The 18,291-nt window shown below is 52.9% G+C and overlaps 1 protein-coding gene across 1 annotated transcript in view; it reads right to left on the bottom strand.

The window, feature by feature from the left end:
- Positions 1 to 793: 793 nt before the first annotated feature.
- The window catches only part of LOC144753991 (sperm acrosome membrane-associated protein 4-like), a 51,974-nt gene continuing 34,476 nt past the window's right edge, over positions 794 to 18,291 (bottom strand). The window contains exon 3 of the mRNA XM_078641511.1: positions 794 to 1,520. Coding sequence (XP_078497637.1) covers positions 1,324 to 1,520 — 197 coding nt within the window. The 3' untranslated portion in view covers positions 794 to 1,323. The remainder of the gene's footprint in view (positions 1,521 to 18,291) is intronic.

Here is an 18,291-nt window from a genome sequence, read left to right as displayed (position 1 = left end):
TGGAAGCAGCCACTGTGCACTAGACGAGGCCGCCATAGGCTTGTTGTCAGTCACAATCAAATACTTTTAGCTGGAAAGTGAAACAATCTGGCTTGATCTTACAAAAGACTTGCACAACTAACGAGCATATGAAAGACTACATTTGATCTACAGAATCATATTCATTCCAGGATTCTTTTAAAATTGATTTTTAGTGTTCGCTTATGTATGAGATCTTCCGTGCTTTAGGTGTTACACATTTAACTTATTGGATAGTGTAATGAGTTTAAAACTGAATTTACCATCCAGCTACCTCACACTACAATCCCAGTGACTAGCCCTCCCCCACACTATATCCAGCAACCAGCTACCCACACCCCAACCACATCAGCCCCCACACTCACCACAGTCCCCATACACACCACACTAGCCCCGCACACCCACCACAGCCCCCCAGACACCACCACCACCACCGCCAAGCCCACCACCACCAAGCCCACCACCACCGTCAAGCCCCCCACCCCCACCCCTCACACGCACACCAGCCCAACAACCACCCCCCTACCAATACACACCTAGCCACCAGGGCACACTTCCTCCCAGCAACCATGCAATTTCCAGCCCAGCACCCATAACCTGATAAAGCACTAGTTTGCACGAAGACTGTTAAGAGGGGATGTACTTAAGTATTGCATACCTGAACTTCAACAGGGGTCCAATACGTTTAAGGGGACAGTAAATTCGGTGCTACAGAACCAAGAAGGTACCAGTGGCAAACAGCAGACAGGTCACAGTAAATAATGGTGCCAATAAATACATTGATAAAGTCTTTATTATAAAAAAAAGATTGGAGAAAGCAAGCAGTTTCAGACTGCATGTAAAGCACCACATGTGCTGCAAACATTAGTACAAGTGCAACTCAATGCAAGGCATTGCAGTCAAGCAAGTGCAGGTGGGGCTGGGGCACCAAACAGGGAAGGAAGAGGAGCAGAGATCACTGGACAGCAGTGATGGGTACAGATTGAGGCTTCAAACGACAACTGACCCTGCTCTGGTTCAATGAGTGACCGGAGTAGGGTGGGAACCTCGCCGCCTTCATCAGACATGTCTGATTCCGAGAGCACGTTGTAAAGGTCAGGAAGGTTTGGTTTATTTCAGACAAGGTCCATTTGAATAACTACAAATAATGAAAAATATGAAACTGTTAACAGTTGAAACATTTCAGGCCACTAACAGGAGAAGAGCAGTGTACTTCACATCCAAGGCACCAGACTGAGTAGCTATCCTCCAAAACCAACCCCGCCCTAGTCTCTTCTCAAAGTGCCAAGAAGTCATCAGGAGCCTTCAAAGGAGCTTCAGCAGGAGCAGGAGGGCAGCAAGTCCAGCCAGCATGGAGAGTTTGACAGCAGTGCCAGAGTTGCACAGGTCACGGAAACAGCAGGAATGGGTGACTGTGTAATCTATACCCGTAATAGAGATGGTCTCGTTAGAAAGACACTTTGTGACATCCAGGCACCCCTTGGCCTTAATCTTGATTACACCTGAGGAAGATAAAAAAAAAGTTTACATCAGACTGGAGGAGTTCAGATCAAAGTGAAATAGGGATGGGCAAGTTAAGAAAGCAGGAGGTGTGCCCTCTAAATCACCCACTTTCTTTCCACCACTTTAAAGCTCATGGTGACCTCAAGCGGCAATTACCAGCACACCCTTCCTACCCAATCAACAGGCTGGACCAAAGTCCCATCAGATGGTCATGCTGGGGGCTGTTTTTGCCTGCCAGCAGCTGGCATGGACAAGTTGAAGGGCGACTGGAAATGTGTCTGGGGCCCAACTATGCGGCAGTATTGAATAAATGATGCGGCAAAAAAGACAAATTTTGCAGTGCAACGCAGCAAATTGCGATAGTATTACTGGATTGTTATTTTTATAATGGTTTACACTGTCTGGGCACAAGTAGCACCCCATTCGTACCAGTTACACACTCAAATATAGCAATAAGCAACAGAAAGGTGTCCAGGCAACCTTTGCCTAGGGCCTTCAACTGCACGCCAATACATGCTGCTGCATTTAGTAATTTTTATCCTTTGGCAATTCTAATATAGATTTTGTCTCCAGCTACGATTATGCAGCAAATGACTATGTGGCAAATGCTTAATTTTGCAGAAAGCTCCATGGCCACACAACCTCATAATTCCACTTGCTCTGGCTATCTAATCAAAAACCTATGCCCCAGTGGCAAGCAAGCAGTGACTGCCACTGCCATCTCACTTGACAACCCATCCATCCCAGTGATGGCTGCCTCTTCCACTGTATTATGGGGGTGCCAACATCTCCCATGCATGGTGTTTACCATCATAAGAGCATTGTATTAATGCGCCCTTAAGTAGTAATGTCTTGTTAGCCCCAAGTCACTTGAAAACTATTAATGCGCCCTTAAGTAGTAATGTCTTGTTAGCCCCAAGTCACTTGAAAACTATACGGTTGGTAAACTGGCTGCAGCTGCAAAGAGACAAAAGCATGTCCAAAGTTTGGGGGTGAGGGGGCGTCAGTCAGTCAAAGTAATTGTTATATTGACACCGCTGAGCTTGCCCTTAGGAATTAGAAGGTACCATTCCCTATGTTTTAGTTTAGGTTTGTAACAAATGGTTAGAAATGGGATTTTTGGCAGGCTTGGGCATGTGCCAAAGCCAGACAGAAACTACCACTCTAGTCAGGATAAGGGAGTTAGACTCCTAAAATAACCCCTGGTCACTCCCTTGGTAGCTTGGCACGAACAGTCAGGCTTATCTTGGAGGCAGTGAATAAAGCATTTGCACATAGCCAACAGTAATACAGTGTAAGCACTAAAAAAAAAAAGAAACCGAAAAAAACCCCACAATTAGATTAGCCAATAATTCTATATACAAGACCAGAAACGATAAGAATCCACAATACAGTACTTAAAGATGTACAGTTATCAAAATACGCTTTAAAAATAGTTCCTTGCTGTCGATACGCTTTAAAAATAGTTCCTTGATGTCGATAGCTCAGTCCGGGCTATCACGGCGTCGTGAGCAAAGAAATCTAAACTATTCAGGCTGGTCGCGGACCAGCTACGGTGTCTGGAAGACCCGCAAACAGTACCCGTTAGAGATGCAGTGCGCCGAGACCCTTGAAGTCACTCGCATTCCAGGTCGAGCTCTTTTCTGTTGGGATCAGGAGCGCTGGCACCAGCAGGAGTCGGGTGCTGGGGTGCGAAGTGCAGCATGTGGTGCACTCAGGTCGTGATGCAAGCAGCGGCTCTGTGGCGGCGTCAGATGGAGTCGGTGAGACTAGGGTCGCGGTGAAAGTTAGTCACGGTGCAAGCAGCGGCATAGTTGTTGCTGAAGCGCTGTTGTCGGCTGACAAACGGGAGTCGATGGTGCTGGCGTCAGCTGGCCAAGGCTGCGGTGAGGGATGAGGGTGGTGTGTTGTGTAACTTTACAAGCAGTGCCCTCGAATCATGGTGCAAGCAGCGGAGTCTATTTTGGCGTGGTGAGTCGTTGGAGGCCAAGGCGTAGTCGTGAAGTGGGGCCCACATGTCGTGGTGTGAGCAACGACTCCGTGGCGGAGTCAGCAGGCTTTGGTGAGACCAGGGTATCTGTGCAGTCGTGCTCTGTGGTGCCAAGGCTGCGGCGTGAAGCGAAGTGGTGCGGAGTGCAGTGCCCACAGGTCGCAGTGGCTTGGTGGCAGCATCAGTGAGACCAGGATATCCGAGGCCATGCTCTGCAGTGCCCAGGCTGCGGCGCGAGGCGGTGCGGAGTGCAGTGCCCACAGGTTACGTTGCGAGCAGTGGCTTGGTAGAGTCAGCAGTGAGACCTGGGTCGTGGTGCAGCATTGTAGCAGTGCCCTCTACGGTGCCGACAGGACACGGAGTCGGCGGCAGGTCACTTTTCCTCTGTGGCAAAACAAAACACAGTCACCAGGGATGCAGGCAGAAGAGCTTGAAGTCTTTGCGGTTCCTGAGACTTCGTGAACAGGGAACAAGCTCTACCTCAAGCCCTTGGAGAGACTCACAAATTAGGTTGCAGAAAGTCCAGTCCAGGCCTTTCACTGCCCAAGACAGAAGCAGCCACTGCAGGTCAGCCCAGTAAGGCACTCAGCAAATCGGTCGTTCCTCCTTACAGCTTCTCTGGCTCTTCTTGGCAGTCTTCTTGATCCAGATGAGTTCTAAAGTTCAGGGGTCGGGTCCCAGTATTTGTATCCAAAAATCCTTTGATCTTCTAGGCAGATGGTGTATGTGTCCAGCCAGAACCAGTTCTGGCTTCTCAGGTGTGATTTTCTGGCAAGGGGTGGAGACTGCATTGTCAGAGGCAGACCAGGCCCTTTGAGGTAGAAGGAAATCTCCTCCCCTTCCCCCATTGCAGCCCATATCAGCGGCTTCGAGCAACGAGGTACCGACGGACAGCGCGAGGCCTCCCTCCAGAGCAGCCTGGCTGGTAGAGGTGAGGCAGGACTATCCTACAGATGAGGATAACCTGGGTATAACCTGATAAAGAAAGACAAACCGGAATACCGGTGTTGTATAAATGTATTATTTTTCACTTTTGCAGCAGCAATTACACAATTACATTCTGGTCCTGAAGAAAGCCGCTGATACAAAGGGTTTTTGATCATTAGGCTGAAACATGTTGAGCACATAAGTGACAGTGGTTATACCGTTATACCACTGAGCGGTTTCTTTTTAATCCTGTCAGGTAACACTAGAATAAAGTGAACAGTGGAGTCTACCTAGGCAGTTTTTCATTCACCTTCTATTTTCCCACAGCGCTGCTAACCTCACTACACCTATCATCTCACATATGGGATTATTATCCTTCTCCAAAAAAACAATCTGAGCTCCTTCCTTAAACACTTGAAGTAGTAGCTCCCAGTGTTGACTAGGTTTTCAATTCTGGTAAGGAGGACCCATATGATGAAGCATGTCACCTTTTGATGAGTGAGGGGTCTTATCCTTAACTGCATACGTGCTGCGGTAATTTTTTCGCTGTGCGGCAATTTGCAAAAAGCCGCGTTACATGACGAGCTGAGCTCGTCATGAGCATGCGAGAGGCGCAACTCATGACGAGCTCAGCTCGTCATGAGAATGGAAGGGGTTAAGGATGCCTTTCTCCCCCCCCCCCCCTTTTGGGTGATACATCACTTTATTTAGTTTTGAGAGAGTTAAGGCACAATTTGGAAAACTGATTTAATACACATGGACATGACTAAGTGTGTTGTTTGTTATTTAGCCTACCATAGGGGTGCCTGACATTTATGAAAAGGGAAGGTTAGGGACTGGAAAGTGTGCGCACTGGCCAAGTCAACTGCGAGCAGACTCTGCAAAGGCACGTCTGAGTTACCTTTTTAAGGCTACTCATGTGGGTGGCAAAATCAGTCCTGCAGGCCCATTAGTAGCGTTTGAGTTACAGAACCTGGCACACTCAGTGCACTTTACTAGGGACTAACAAGTACATCAAATATCCAACCATGGAAACACCAATCCGTAACAATTTACCAGTGCTAAAGTGCATATGCTCAGTGTCAAGTGCCCAGAGTCCTAAAAGCAACAGAAACAGGTCAGCGAAAAATAGGAGGAAGCAAAGGTTTGGGGAGAAACCTGCAAAAAAGGCCATTCCCAACACAAATGCTAAAAATGTTTTACCTTATACATGTGTCAAGAGCAGACTGGATTTTTCAGGTACGAAAAATGAGGCAAAGGATTTCTAATTTGTCCCGGACGGTTTCTCATGGAAAGATAGGTTGTGATAAAGATTTGAGACCTTGGAAAGTGAATCCTCATTTCTCAGATCTATGAATGTGTCACTTCTAAAGCATTACAGCGACCCAAAACTAGCATTAGGGTGCTACAGTAATTAGGAGGCACAATGATTGTGAGCTGTAGGTGGTTAGGCGTGGGATATATGGTCAGATTGGGATAAAAAAAAAAAAAAAAAAAAAAAAAAGAAAAAAATCGGCCCAGGCACCCAAAAAAAAACAAGTGGCCCACAATTTCAGTTCTCCACCATTCATGCTGAAAAAGGTGATTTCTTCTCACCCGTGTCTATTCAGATGTTTTTTTTATTGGAAAGTTATTTAAAACTTTTGCTTTAGTTTCTCTATCAAAAAGTATTTGAATAGAACTCCTAACCTCAATCTAAGAAAACTGGCAGCAGGCACCGGAGGCTGGTCTATTTGGTCGTTGTGACCTGCTGTGGGGGACAAAAGCTTCCTCCTTGTGCCAACCACTTGTTAATTGCACTGTTCAAAAGACACCTCAAAGGCTCACTGACACCTTCTGAGCCCCGGTATGGAAGGAGGTGCACTACACGATGCACGCCCTCCTCACGCCCGATTGTCACTCTGCAAATAACAATGAATGGGCCTAATACTCGAAAATATCGGAGCGAGCTACAAGAGACTGCATTTACCAGAATGCCAGGGGCGAACCTTGCCGGAGAGGTCAGCGGTGTGCTCCCACATCCTGTAGTCTATTTAAAGTACTCCTGTGAGTCATTGAGCTGATTAGCTTGTGGATTTTTTTTACATTTGTTTTTATTGGCATTTCGTTATCATAGCAGTACAGACCATGTAAGTAATAACATATGCTAGAAAACGTAGGATAAAAAATTCAAGGAGAAGGAAAAAGCGCAAGCATGTAAATCAACATCATGGGGATCATTGGAGTGGGTCTGCAGAGGCTGTACGGCAGTGTTGCCAAGTAACTGGGGGGACAGAACTCGGGGAAGGAGCATCTGGGCGTTTGCACGGGCATATCGAGAAGAGATGGGGGTAGGGCGTTAGAGGGGTCAAAGACTCGTGTTTACAGTGAGCCGGGTTGCTAGAGGGCGGGAGCATTATGTTAGATTGGGCATCGGGCCTATCGCCCCGGGAGCAGGGTAGAAGTGTGGGACTGCGGGTCGCCAACGTCCGGCACTAGTCGTTGGTCAGGGGCTGCAGGCTCGCCGAGGGGGTGGTCGGGTCATCGTGGCGCGTCAGCTGTCGGAAACGATGCAATAGCATGGCCCATTCCATAGATATGGGGTGTTTACGGGTGCCTTAAGCTTTCTCCTCTCGCAGGGCGTCTTCTTCCGCCGCCACCCATTTACATACTGCCCCTGTCCATGCTGCTATAGGGGGGCCCTCTAATGATCGCCAGTGCATAGCTATACATCTTTTCGCTAGCAGTAACACTAGGGATACAAAGCGCTTGTGTGCCGGGAGCTGTTTCGGAATGTGGAAATGCCCAACGCTCTGGATTCCCAGGTGTCTAGGGTGGGGAGGCCTGTGAGGTCTTTCAGTGTGTCGTGTACCGTCCGCCATAGGGGTGGAGGTCTGGGCAGCTCCAGAACATGTGACGGAAATCTGCATCTGGGGAGTGGCATCTGGGGCAGAGGAATTGAGTAGTGGGGTAAAATTTCTGCAGCGTTCCGGCATCAGATACGCCCTGTGTAATATTGGATGTTTTTAAAACGGGCATTCCTAGGCGTACGTTTTGGGGCTTCAAGCGCCTTGATCCATTCAGAGTCGTGTAACGGGCGCCCGATGTCCTCTTCCCAGGTGGTGCGCAAGGACACTAGGGGAGCATTTGAGAGTTCTCGTATCGCCTTATACAGCCAGGTGACCAAATGGCGTCCTGCACCCATGTGCAGGATTGCATGTATAACTGGATGCGTGTCTGGTTCGCCGGTCTGGAAGTTGTGGTAAGGACGGAAACATTCGAGGAGCTGGCGATATCGGAGGAATTGACCGGGGGGAGGGGGGAATCGAATTCGGCGACGAGTCGATCGAAAGATTTCATCCGACCCTCCTCAAAGAGCGATTCCATGTCAGTTATACCGCACCGTGTCCACTCGGCGAGCATGGGGGCTGGGAAGTATGAATCTGACCTGGGCCAACCGATCAACGGGAGCAACGGGGAATATGGGGTTGTCCTGGGAGACATCCGGTGGACCCGGAGCATACATTGACGCGCCACTGTGACCTGTAGAGGATATGTGCGCCACGGTTTAGTGCCCGGAAGAAGAAGAAGGGTGAGCTCCGGTGTCGTAATTCTACCCGTTGGGGTATTGGTCTCTTGTGTGTGCCGAGCCGCTGTCCAGTACGACAGCCATTGGAGCTGGGCCGCCAGAAAGTAGGACTCGAAGGATGGGGCTCCGAGGCCCCCCTGGGTGGTGGAAAGCTGAAGGGTTTTCAAGGCTACCCTGTGCCGGCCTGATCCCCAAATTAGGGCACCTAGGAGGGAATTGAGGACCCGGAAGAAGGACCTGGGTGGGACCACCGGCAAGTTGGTAAAATGATAAAGGAGCCGGGGAAGCATTACCATTTTAGCCAGGGCAATGCGTCCTATCGGGGCCAGTGGGAGTCTGGTCCAGAAAGCAACTGTCGGTCGAAGGCCCGCGAGCGCCCTGCAGTGATTACCATTCTCCCGCTGACATCTTCGGGGGCAAAGTCGGACCCCTAGGTATCGGGGGGCATCTGTGGACCATGAGATCTTTTGCGTCCCCAGCCAGGTATCGCGGGGTGGCAGGTCCGGGTGAAAGGGATATACCGTGGATTTATCCCAATTCACTCGGAGGCCCGAGGCGTCCGTGAATTCGGTAAGTGCCGTCCATATGGGGGTGAGGTCGGCCGTAATATCCCTGACATAGATGAGGTCATCCGCGTACATAGAGACACTGTGTGACTTCCGCGAGTGGGATGCCCCAGTCCAGACCTCCTTGGCGTAACCTGATCGCTAGTGGCTCGACTGCAAGGGCAAAGAGGGGCGGCGAGAGGGGGCACCCCTGCCTCGAACGCCGCCGAGATGTGTCTCCCAATCCGGACAGGTCGGTATAGAGGAGCCGCGTGTACGCCATAAGTACTGGGCCGATATTGAGGCGGTGGAGGACCGAGAAGAGGTATGGCCATTGGAGAGTGTTGAACGCCTTCTCTAGGTCCAGGATGAGGCAGGCGGAGCGAGGATCTCGGTCCCATACCTGGTCCTGAACATGGAAGACACAGCGGATGTTCTGTGAGGTGTTTCTCCCCGGGACAAATGCGCACTGGTCCGGGTGGACCAGCGGGCGTATCTGTCTGCCAATACCTTCCCGAGGAGTTTACAGTCTGCAGACAGTAAAGTGATGGGGCGATACGAGCCCATAAGATGCGAGTCCCGGTGTGGTTTTAAAAAGGTCACGATCACCGATTCCCGTAGTGAGCGGGGTGACACACCCTGATCAAGGGCCGTCGCGAACACCCGTGCCAGGCGTGGGGATCACTAGAGGGGAAAACGTCGAATAGTATTCTAGCGGGAAGCCATCGAGACCCGGGGCTTTATTGAGAGATAGGGTCCGCAGCGCTTGAGTAATTTCTGAAGCCACTAATTTGGGGTCGAGCGCGAGTTTGTCGGCATCCGAGGTCGTGGGTAGTGGCAACGGGTCAAGGAAATGGGTGACAGACGGAGAGAGCTAGTTCGGGGCGCCGTACACCACAGTGTAATAGCTTTGGAATGCCAGAAGGATCTCCGCGTGGGAATGCACGAGCTCGCCCTCCGGGGTGACTATGTCCGTGATCGGTCTGGTTTCGGTGTCCTGTCGCGCCAGCCATGCGAGCATCGCACCCATTTTGTCCCTGTCTCTATGGACTCTGGAGGCATAGGCCCTAAAATTATATTTCCTGAGATCTGCACAGGCAGCTTGGTAGGCTGACTTTGCTTCAGCTGTGAGCGCAGCGTGTTCCTCAGAGCGATCAACTTGTTTAGTGAGTGTAGCTAGGCGCTGTTCCGTGGTTGTGAGTGCCTGTTCCAACGTGCGCCGGACCCCTGTGATTTGTTTAATGCATTCCCCTTGCTACCACCTTGAACGCATCCCACTCTATCAGTGTCGAAGAAGCCGTGTTCGTGTTGTGTGTGAAGTAGTCCTGTATACGAGTCTCAGAACACCTGATCAGTCAAACATTCCCTAGGTAGTCGCCAGGTAGGGACTGGTGGGTGTGGGGGGCGCCAGGTGAGTCGCAGTATGGGAGCGTCATGATCTGAGATGACCCGCCCCAGGTAGTCCGCAGAGACGACCGTAGGGAGGATCTGCGCTGAGCATAGAAACCTGTCAAGGCGGACCCGGAGGTTGTGAGGGATTGAGTGGAACGAATAAAGGCTGGTATGAGGATGTAGGTGTCGCCAAGCATCGGTGAGCGCCTAGTGCGTGGCCCAAGCGCGGAACAACTCTGCTTGTTGGGGGGCTGGGGAGCGCAGAGGGAGAGGGTGCGATCGGTCCAGGAAAGGATCAAGCGTGCAGTTGTAATCGCCTCCCAAGATCCAGGGAATAGCAGTGAATTGGGCCAGGACTCCCGTAAGGTGATCCCAGAACTTGTCCTGCTCAGAATTAGGGGCGTATATGCTGCCCAGGAGGATCCCCAGACCGTCTAAAAGCCCCTCCAGTAGAGCATATCTGCCCTCCTTGTCCACCACCCGCTTAAGTTCCCGGAAGGGGGTGCCTGGCCTAACCCAGATTAAAGCGCCGCGCGCAAATGCTGAGTAGGTCGTGGCACAGAACGTCCCGCGCCATTTAGCCTGCCCAATTCGGTGCTGTTAATGTGTGTCTCCTGCAGGAGAGCAATCCCAGCTGTCTTGCGCTTGATGTACGAGTAAACAGAATAGCGCTTACTAGGCGTGTGGAGGCGCCGTACATTGAGTGTGAGGACATTAACGTCCTATCGTGGAACTGCCATCAATCAGAGGTCGTGTAAACTGCTGAGAGCACCCAGGAGGCCCGGGGAAATGTGAGGTTGTACACCGTGTGCATGCCCGTGTATGCCTTGCTGCCGAGGGGTAGGGACAGGAACTGACAGGAGGGAAAACTGTGGTAACAGGGGGCGGGAAACCGTCCCAATGCTGAGGATACATCACTGGGGGCGGCATATCCAAACTAGTGTCCCACTAGGGGAAGAATACAACAAGAAACTGCGGGGGCGGCAGCGCGCGTGTATGCAAGGCTGGGCGGGCTGCTGTAGAAGTGACGTACGTCGCGCGTGAGCCTACATAGGAAAAGCGCTGAAGTAGAGTCAGAGCATATTCGGTAAGTAAGGTGTCCATAAAGAGGATACAATCCGGTCACACATCACTCGGAAGTGCTAGGTCGTCCATCCAGGATAGCGTCCATCGTTTGGGTGATGACCAGAGGGGAGGAGGCCTGACCTATTCCCGACATGGTGCCATCACTGTCACGGTCTTTCTCCAGAGAGAAGAGGTGTGGCTGGCATTCCAAGTCTGGAGCTAGGGGTGGCGAGTGCAGTTCAATCACCGCTCTCAGGGCATCTCGTCACTCTCGCATGATCTGCGTTAATCGGGCGATCTCGAAGGAGATGATCCATGGCTCTTGGAGGGGCTCGCTTGGGGGGTGCTTCAAACCACGTTTCCTGGATCTCCGTGAGCGACTGTTCTGGTCTTGCTGGGCACCCGCCTGGGGCAGTAGTGGGCAGTGGAGCTCAGCCCAATCTTGCGCTTCCTTGGCGGTGATGAAGATGGCCTTACCCATGTGTAGGACCTTGAGGCGGGCTGGGAACAGCAAGGAGTATTGGACATCGTTTGCGCGGAGGCGTCTCTTTACCTCGAGAAATGTGTACCTCTGCTGCTGAACTCATAGTCCGGGAACACCATGACATGCTGGTCCTCCACCTGTATGGGGCCTGCCGCCCGGAGCACCCCGGTCACGGAAATGCAGGAACTTGGCTAACATAGGCCTAGGAGGGAAGCCTGGTCTTGGCTCCCGGGCGGGGACCCTGTGGGCTCGTTCAATGGAGAAGAACGCCGAGCGTTCCGCTTCGGGGGTGAAAGATCTGGTCCATGATTCCATATAGTTCAGGGGGTCTGAGTTCTCAATTTACTCCGGAAGGCCCAGGACGCGGATGTTACAGCGTCTCGACCGCCCCTCCAAATTGACTGTGCGCTCTTCAAGGGCCGCCACGCGACGCAGGACCTCCTGCAGATCTGTCCCCTGCACCTTCACGGCGGGTTGTAGGTCGGTCAGTATCTTCTCCCCCTCCGTCACTCTGTCCGCCAGTTTGCGGTGATCGTCGCGGACCAAGCTGATGTCCGTCGAGAGGGTGCCGAAACGTTCCTCCATCGATAGTCAGGACATCTCTATGGCCGCCAGCACCTGGTCCAGCTTTGCCGATAAGGTGGGGTCCGTTTGAGGCGTATGGGTTTGCGACCAGGTCCGGGTGTGAGGCATATTCTCGGGGGCCGTTTCTGGGACGGCGGTCGCCTGTGTGGCCTTTGGTTTCCCCATGCCGACAGCAGGTGGGGCGCTGTGAGTCAATGAGGGCAGGGAGAGGCGGGCTCTTCGAGGAAGGGTCCCTCGAGCAGACCCACACTAGGGGAGGATGCGTGGACACAGCCGGTGCAGGGCGGCCAAGGGCTAGCCCACCAGGTCTCGGGCTCCCGAGCTGTGAAGTGCTCGCACTTGAATGGTGGAGCAGGGGCGCAGGCTGCGGGGGCCCCCCGCTGGCTGGTCAGACCCTCCAGGTGTAAGCAGCAGGAGCGTGAGGGAGGCGCGTGGTGATCTGGGGCTCCAGAAGTGCTGCCGGGAGTCCTTCAGACGCCGTCCCTCTCAGACGAGTATGGGCGCCATGTTAAGGTCAGGCACCACCGGGGAGCAGGCGTCGGGTGGCCGTGGAGGGCGCCCCAGTCACGCAGGCAATCTCCGCTTCGTGCCTACCTCCGGTGACGGGCGTAGCGATGTTGGCCGGCTCCGCGGACTGCCCGGTGCGGCCACCGAGGACCGGGACGCAGCTGGGGTGAGTCCCCGGAGCGGGGGGATGGCTCCTGTAGTCGGGGGGTTGTCGCAGCGATGGGACACAGCAGCGCCCAACCCCCGCAGGTCTCGCCGCCTGATCCGGGAAATCCACCTGCGGTCACTCTACTGCTGTGCTGAGGGAGTCTTAGGGAGAGCAGTGTCACCGGGTCGTGGCCGCCATCTTGGGTCTCGGCGTGTGGCTCCGGCGGGAGCAAACACTGAGGAAATTCGCCCCTTCCAGCGTCAGCAGAGCCACTGTGGTCGGCGCTCCGGGGTACAGGGGTGCTCCGGTCAGCAGTTTTGCATGGAGGGGCCCACGGCGAGCCTCAGGGCTAGATATATTGGTAGCCCGATCGCGGAGCCTCAACAAAGGACGGCCGCCATTGTGGCTTGCGTAGCCACGCCCCCTGATGAGCTTGTGGACGAAGCACCTGCACGCCAATGAGCGGTACCGGACCGGATTTAATGTTTGGCAACCTACTCAGCAAACCCCAAAATAAAGACTGTATTCTCTACTGATGACAGTTAATAAGCCAGAAACACGTGTCAAGAGATTAGCACTATCTGCGCCAACCTTGGCGAAATACTAGACAATATCGGAGCGAGCTACAAGAGACTGCATTTACCAGAATGCCAGGGGCGAACCTTGCCTGAGAGGTCAGCGGTTTGCGCCCACATCCTGGGGCCGAATATGTGGCTTGTTCAGACTACCTCTCAGCTGGAGCTCTATAGGGAAAAATCAGCCCACGTGTATGGGTTTCTTGATCCACAGACTGAAAAATCAGCCCACAAGCTGGCCTGACACAGGCCCCTCTGGCACGGGCTGATTGTGCGCCCTGCCAATCTGACCCTGGTGATACTAGTCTGTTTGTTGAAATGCAGGGAACGTCTGGGAGAAAAGGGAAAACTGACTTCACTGGGTCATCGTCCCCTTAAACTGCCGGAAAAAGAAACCCACTTCATCAGGGGCTTAAGAGCTCTTCCGATTCTGCAATATGTTCCGGAAGGAGTGTTTGGTCTTCCAAGTTTGAGAAGATAGGTTTCCGGTTCTACAGGACTAGCTGCTACCTAGTTTCTTTAAAAGTTTGTCAAACAAAGCTGAAGTCTTTGCTGACAAGTCACTCACTTCAATCACTTCCTGTAGGGTCCGTCTCCAGACTAATCATCCATTAGATACCTGTGAGTCCTGCACTCTATCACTTACTGGTGTCTTTAGGAATAGAGGTAGAAGAAATGATGGCAGAGACAAGGATAGAAGTGGAACAAGAGGTGCGGTATGGGTGATAATGACGACCAGTTAGAAGGAGAGAAGCAACAAAGTAAACAATCATGTGCAATGCAATAGGTCTCGCATTTACCCAAGTTTGAGCTATTGGCATTGTAAATTACAATGCCTTTTATTGGTTTTGGTTTTTAAAACAAATAAAACGCATTGTCTTTTACAATGCCAACAGCTCAAACTCTCGCAAATGGGAGACATATTACATTGCAAATGCTGGTTGTTCGATTGTTATCTTGTATCTCTGTAATTAAGTCTTTGATGTAGGGGGACATGGGCGGGACGCTCAAACTGCAGCACAAATTAGTCACCACAATAACAAGGTTACCAGCGCTTTATGAACTGGTCTTCTCAAATGGGTTGAGGCGTTTACCACATCCACCTGCAGTTTTGGAAATGGTACTCAGAATAACGTCCTTGGTCAAACGGCTATGTGTACCAAACCCTATCGCCACATTTATACATTCAGCACAGAGGGCTTTTAAAAATAGCGTTTTATGGAGGGGCTGGCGGGAAGGGGGGCAGGGGAGTGCTACATTGTTATGCGTGGCTGGTTCTCTTAACCTGCTTGGGCTACGTCCTGTTCTCTTCAATGCTTCCAGCTTTGATCATGTTCCCTTTGCCTTTGGTAATTAACAAACCAGCAGGGCGATGCCATATCCTGCTAGAAGGGCCAGTGGAATTCTGTGGCCTAAAGTTTTCCACATAATTATGGATGTGCCTCACTTACCATATAATCCATCATCTTCTGCGCAATTTGCAGATTTTTACAAAAAGAAAAAAAAGTTTCTCGCACAAACGGATCACAAGTTACTAAAAATGCTAGCAATCGTGTCCTCTTCGGTTGCGGATTTAAGGCGTTACAATGATAGAGGTGAAATATTTGCCAATTCATTGTCAAGTGTAAACAAGCATTGGAAATGCAATAGGACTCGCATTAGTAAAGTTTGAGCTATTGGTCTTATAAATGAATTTTTTAAAATAGTTCAATTAATAGCTTTGTCATTTACAATGCCATAGTTATAACTTCCACAAATGTGACTTATAGCATTTGTAATGCAACATGTTTTGTATTTACGTGACTTGGATGTATTGATATTACAAATAACAATGGCTTTTAATTTTTTAAAATAATTAATACTTAAATAATTTATTTAATTTGTAATGGCAATAGCTTAAACTTTGGTGAAGATTATGTTCAGTGTTTATTGTGACGAAAATCCAAGAACAGAAGTGAAATATTAACATCTTTTTGCGATTTGTAATAAAGCGTGAAAGCTTGAAACATTGAAAGAACATATTTGAACCAGTGATGCTGTGGTTGCGCTGAGTGATGCTGTGCTTGCGCTGAGTGATGCTGTGCTTGCGCTGAGTGATGCTGTGCTTGCGCTGAGTGATGCTGTGCTCGCGCTGAGTGGTGTGTGCATCGGTGGAGCTTACTGGGTGCATTGGTGGAGCATCGGTGAAGCGGTGTGGTGGGTGCATTGGTGGAGCTTAGTTGGAGCATCGGTGAAGCGGTGTGGTGGGTGCATTGGTGGAGCTTAGTTGGAGCATCGGTGAAGCGCTGTGGTGGGTGCATTGGTGGAGCATCGGCGGAGCTGTGTGGTGGGTGCATCGGCGTGGAGCCGTGTGGTGGGTGCATCGGCGTGGAGCCGTGTGGTGGGTGCATCGGCGTGGAGCCGTGTGGTGGGTGCATCGGCGTGGAGCCGTGTGGTGGGTGCATCGGCGTGGAGCCGTGTGGTGGGTGCATACGTGGAGCCGTGTGGTGGGTGCATACGTGGAGCCGTGTGGTGGGTGCATACGTGGAGCCGTGTGGTGGGTGCATACGTGGAGCCGTGTGGTGGGTGCATACGTGGAGCCGTGTGGTGGGTGCATACGTGGAGCCGTGTGGTGGGTGCATACGTGGAGCCGTGTGGTGGGTGCATACGTGGAGCTGTGTGGGTGGAGCTGGGTGCATACGTGGAGCCGTATGGTGGGTGCATCGGTGGAGCCATATGGTGGGTGCATCGGTGGAGCCGTATTGGTGGGTGCATCGGTGGAGCCGTATTGGTGGGTGCATCGGTGGAGCCGTATAGGTGGGTGCATCGGTGGAGCCGTATAGGTGGGTGCATCGGTGGAGCCGTATAGGTGGGTGCATCGGTGGAGCCGTATAGGTGGGTGCATCGGTGGAGCCGTATAGGTGGGTGCATCGGTGGAGCCGTATAGGTGGGTGCATCGGTGGAGCCGTATAGGTGGGTGCATCGGTGGAGCCGTATAGGTGGGTGCATCGGTGGAGCCGTATAGGTGGGTGCATCGGTGGAGCCGTATAGGTGGGTGCATCGGTGGAGCCGTATGGTGGGTGCATCGGTGGAGCCGTATGGTGGGTGCATCGGTGGAGCTTAGTGGGTGCATTTATTGAGCTGTGTGGTGGGTGCATCGGTGGAGCTTAGTTGGTGCATCAGTGGAGCTGTGTGGTGGGTGCATCAGTGGAGCTGGGTGGTGGGTGCATCAGCGGAGCTGTGTGGTGGGTGCATCAGCGGAGCTGTGTGGTGGGTGCATCAGCAGAGCTGTGTGGTGGGTGCATCAGCAGAGCTGTGTGGTGGGTGCATCAGCAGAGCTGTGTGGTGGGTGCATCAGCAGAGCTGTGTGGTGGGTGCATCAGCAGAGCTGTGTGGTGGGTGCATCAGCAGAGCTGTGTGGTGGGTGCATCAGCAGAGCTGTGTGGTGGGTGCATCAGCAGAGCTGTGTGGTGGGTGCATCAGCAGAGCTGTGTGGTGGGTGCATCAGCAGAGCTGTGTGGTGGGTGCATCAGCAGAGCTGTGTGGTGGGTGCATCTGTGGAGCTGTGTGGGTGGAGCTGGGTGCATCAGTGGAGTTGTGTGGTGGGTGGAGTTGTGTGGTGGGTGCATCGGCAGAGCTGTGTGGTGGGTGCATCGGCAGAGCTGTGTGGTGGGTGCATCGGCAGAGCTGTGTGGGTGGAGCTGGGTGCATCAGTGGAGTTGTGTGGTGGGTGGAGTTGTGTGGTGGGTGCATCGGCAGAGCTGTGTGGTGGGTGCATCGGCAGAGCTGTGTGGTGGGTGCATCGGCAGAGCTGTGTGGGTGGAGCTGGGTGCATCAGTGGAGCTGTGTGGGTGGAGCTGTGTGGTGGGTGCATCGGCGGAGCTGTGTGGTGGGTGCATCGGCAGAGCTGTGTGGTGGGTGCATCGGCAGAGCTGTGTGGTGGGTGCATCGGCAGAGCTGTGTGATGGGTGCATCGGCAGAGCTGTGTGATGGGTGCATCGGCAGAGCTGTGTGATGGGTGCATCGGCAGAGCTGTGTGATGGGTGCATCGGCAGAGCTGTGTGATGGGTGCATCGGCAGAGCTGTGTGATGGGTGCATCGGCAGAGCTGTGTGATGGGTGCATCGGCGGAGCTGTGTGATGGGTGCATCGGCGGAGCTGTGTGGTGGGTGCATCGGCGGAGCTGTGTGGTGGGTGCATCGGCGGAGCTGTGTGGTGGGTGCATCGGCGGAGCTGTGTGGTGGGTGCATCGGCGGAGCTGTGTGGTGGGTGCATCGGCGGAGCTGTGTGGTGGGTGCATCGGCGGAGCTGTGTGGTGGGTGCATCGGCGGAGCTGTGTGGTGGGTGCATACGTGGAGCTGTGTCATTGGAGCTGTGTGGTGGGTGCACGTGTGGAGCTGTGTGGTCGGTGCGTACGTGGAGCGGTGTCGGTGGAGCTGTGTGGTGGGTGCATCGGTGGAGCTGTGTAGGTGGAGCTGTGTGGTGGGTGCATCGGTGGAGCTGTGTGGTGGGTGCATCAGTGGAGCTGTGTGCCTCGGTGAAGCTCTGTGGTGGGTGCATCGGTGAAGCTGTGTGGTGGGTGCATCGGTGAAGTTGTGTGGTGGGTGCATCGGCGGAGCTGTGTGGTGGGTGCATCGGCGGAGCTGTGTGGTGGGTGCATACGTGGAGCTGTGTCATTGGAGCTGTGTGGTGGGTGCACGTGTGGAGCTGTGTGGTCGGTGCGTACGTGGAGCGGTGTCGGTGGAGCTGTGTGGTGGGTGCATCGGTGGAGCTGTGTAGGTGGAGCTGTGTGGTGGGTGCATCGGTGGAGCTGTGTGGTGGGTGCATCAGTGGAGCTGTGTGCCTCGGTGAAGCTCTGTGGTGGGTGCATCGGTGAAGCTGTGTGGTGGGTGCATCGGTGGAGCTGTGTGGTGGGTGCATTGGTGGAGCTTAGTTGGAACATCGGTAGAGCTGTGTGGTGGGTGCATCGGTGGAGCTGTGTGGTGGGTGCATCAGTGGAGCTGTGT

This window comes from Lissotriton helveticus, chromosome 5_1, assembly GCF_964261635.1.
Source record: "Lissotriton helveticus chromosome 5_1, aLisHel1.1, whole genome shotgun sequence".
Taxonomy (NCBI): Eukaryota; Metazoa; Chordata; class Amphibia; order Caudata; family Salamandridae; genus Lissotriton; species Lissotriton helveticus.
This window is presented reverse-complemented; position numbering and strand designations above follow the sequence as displayed.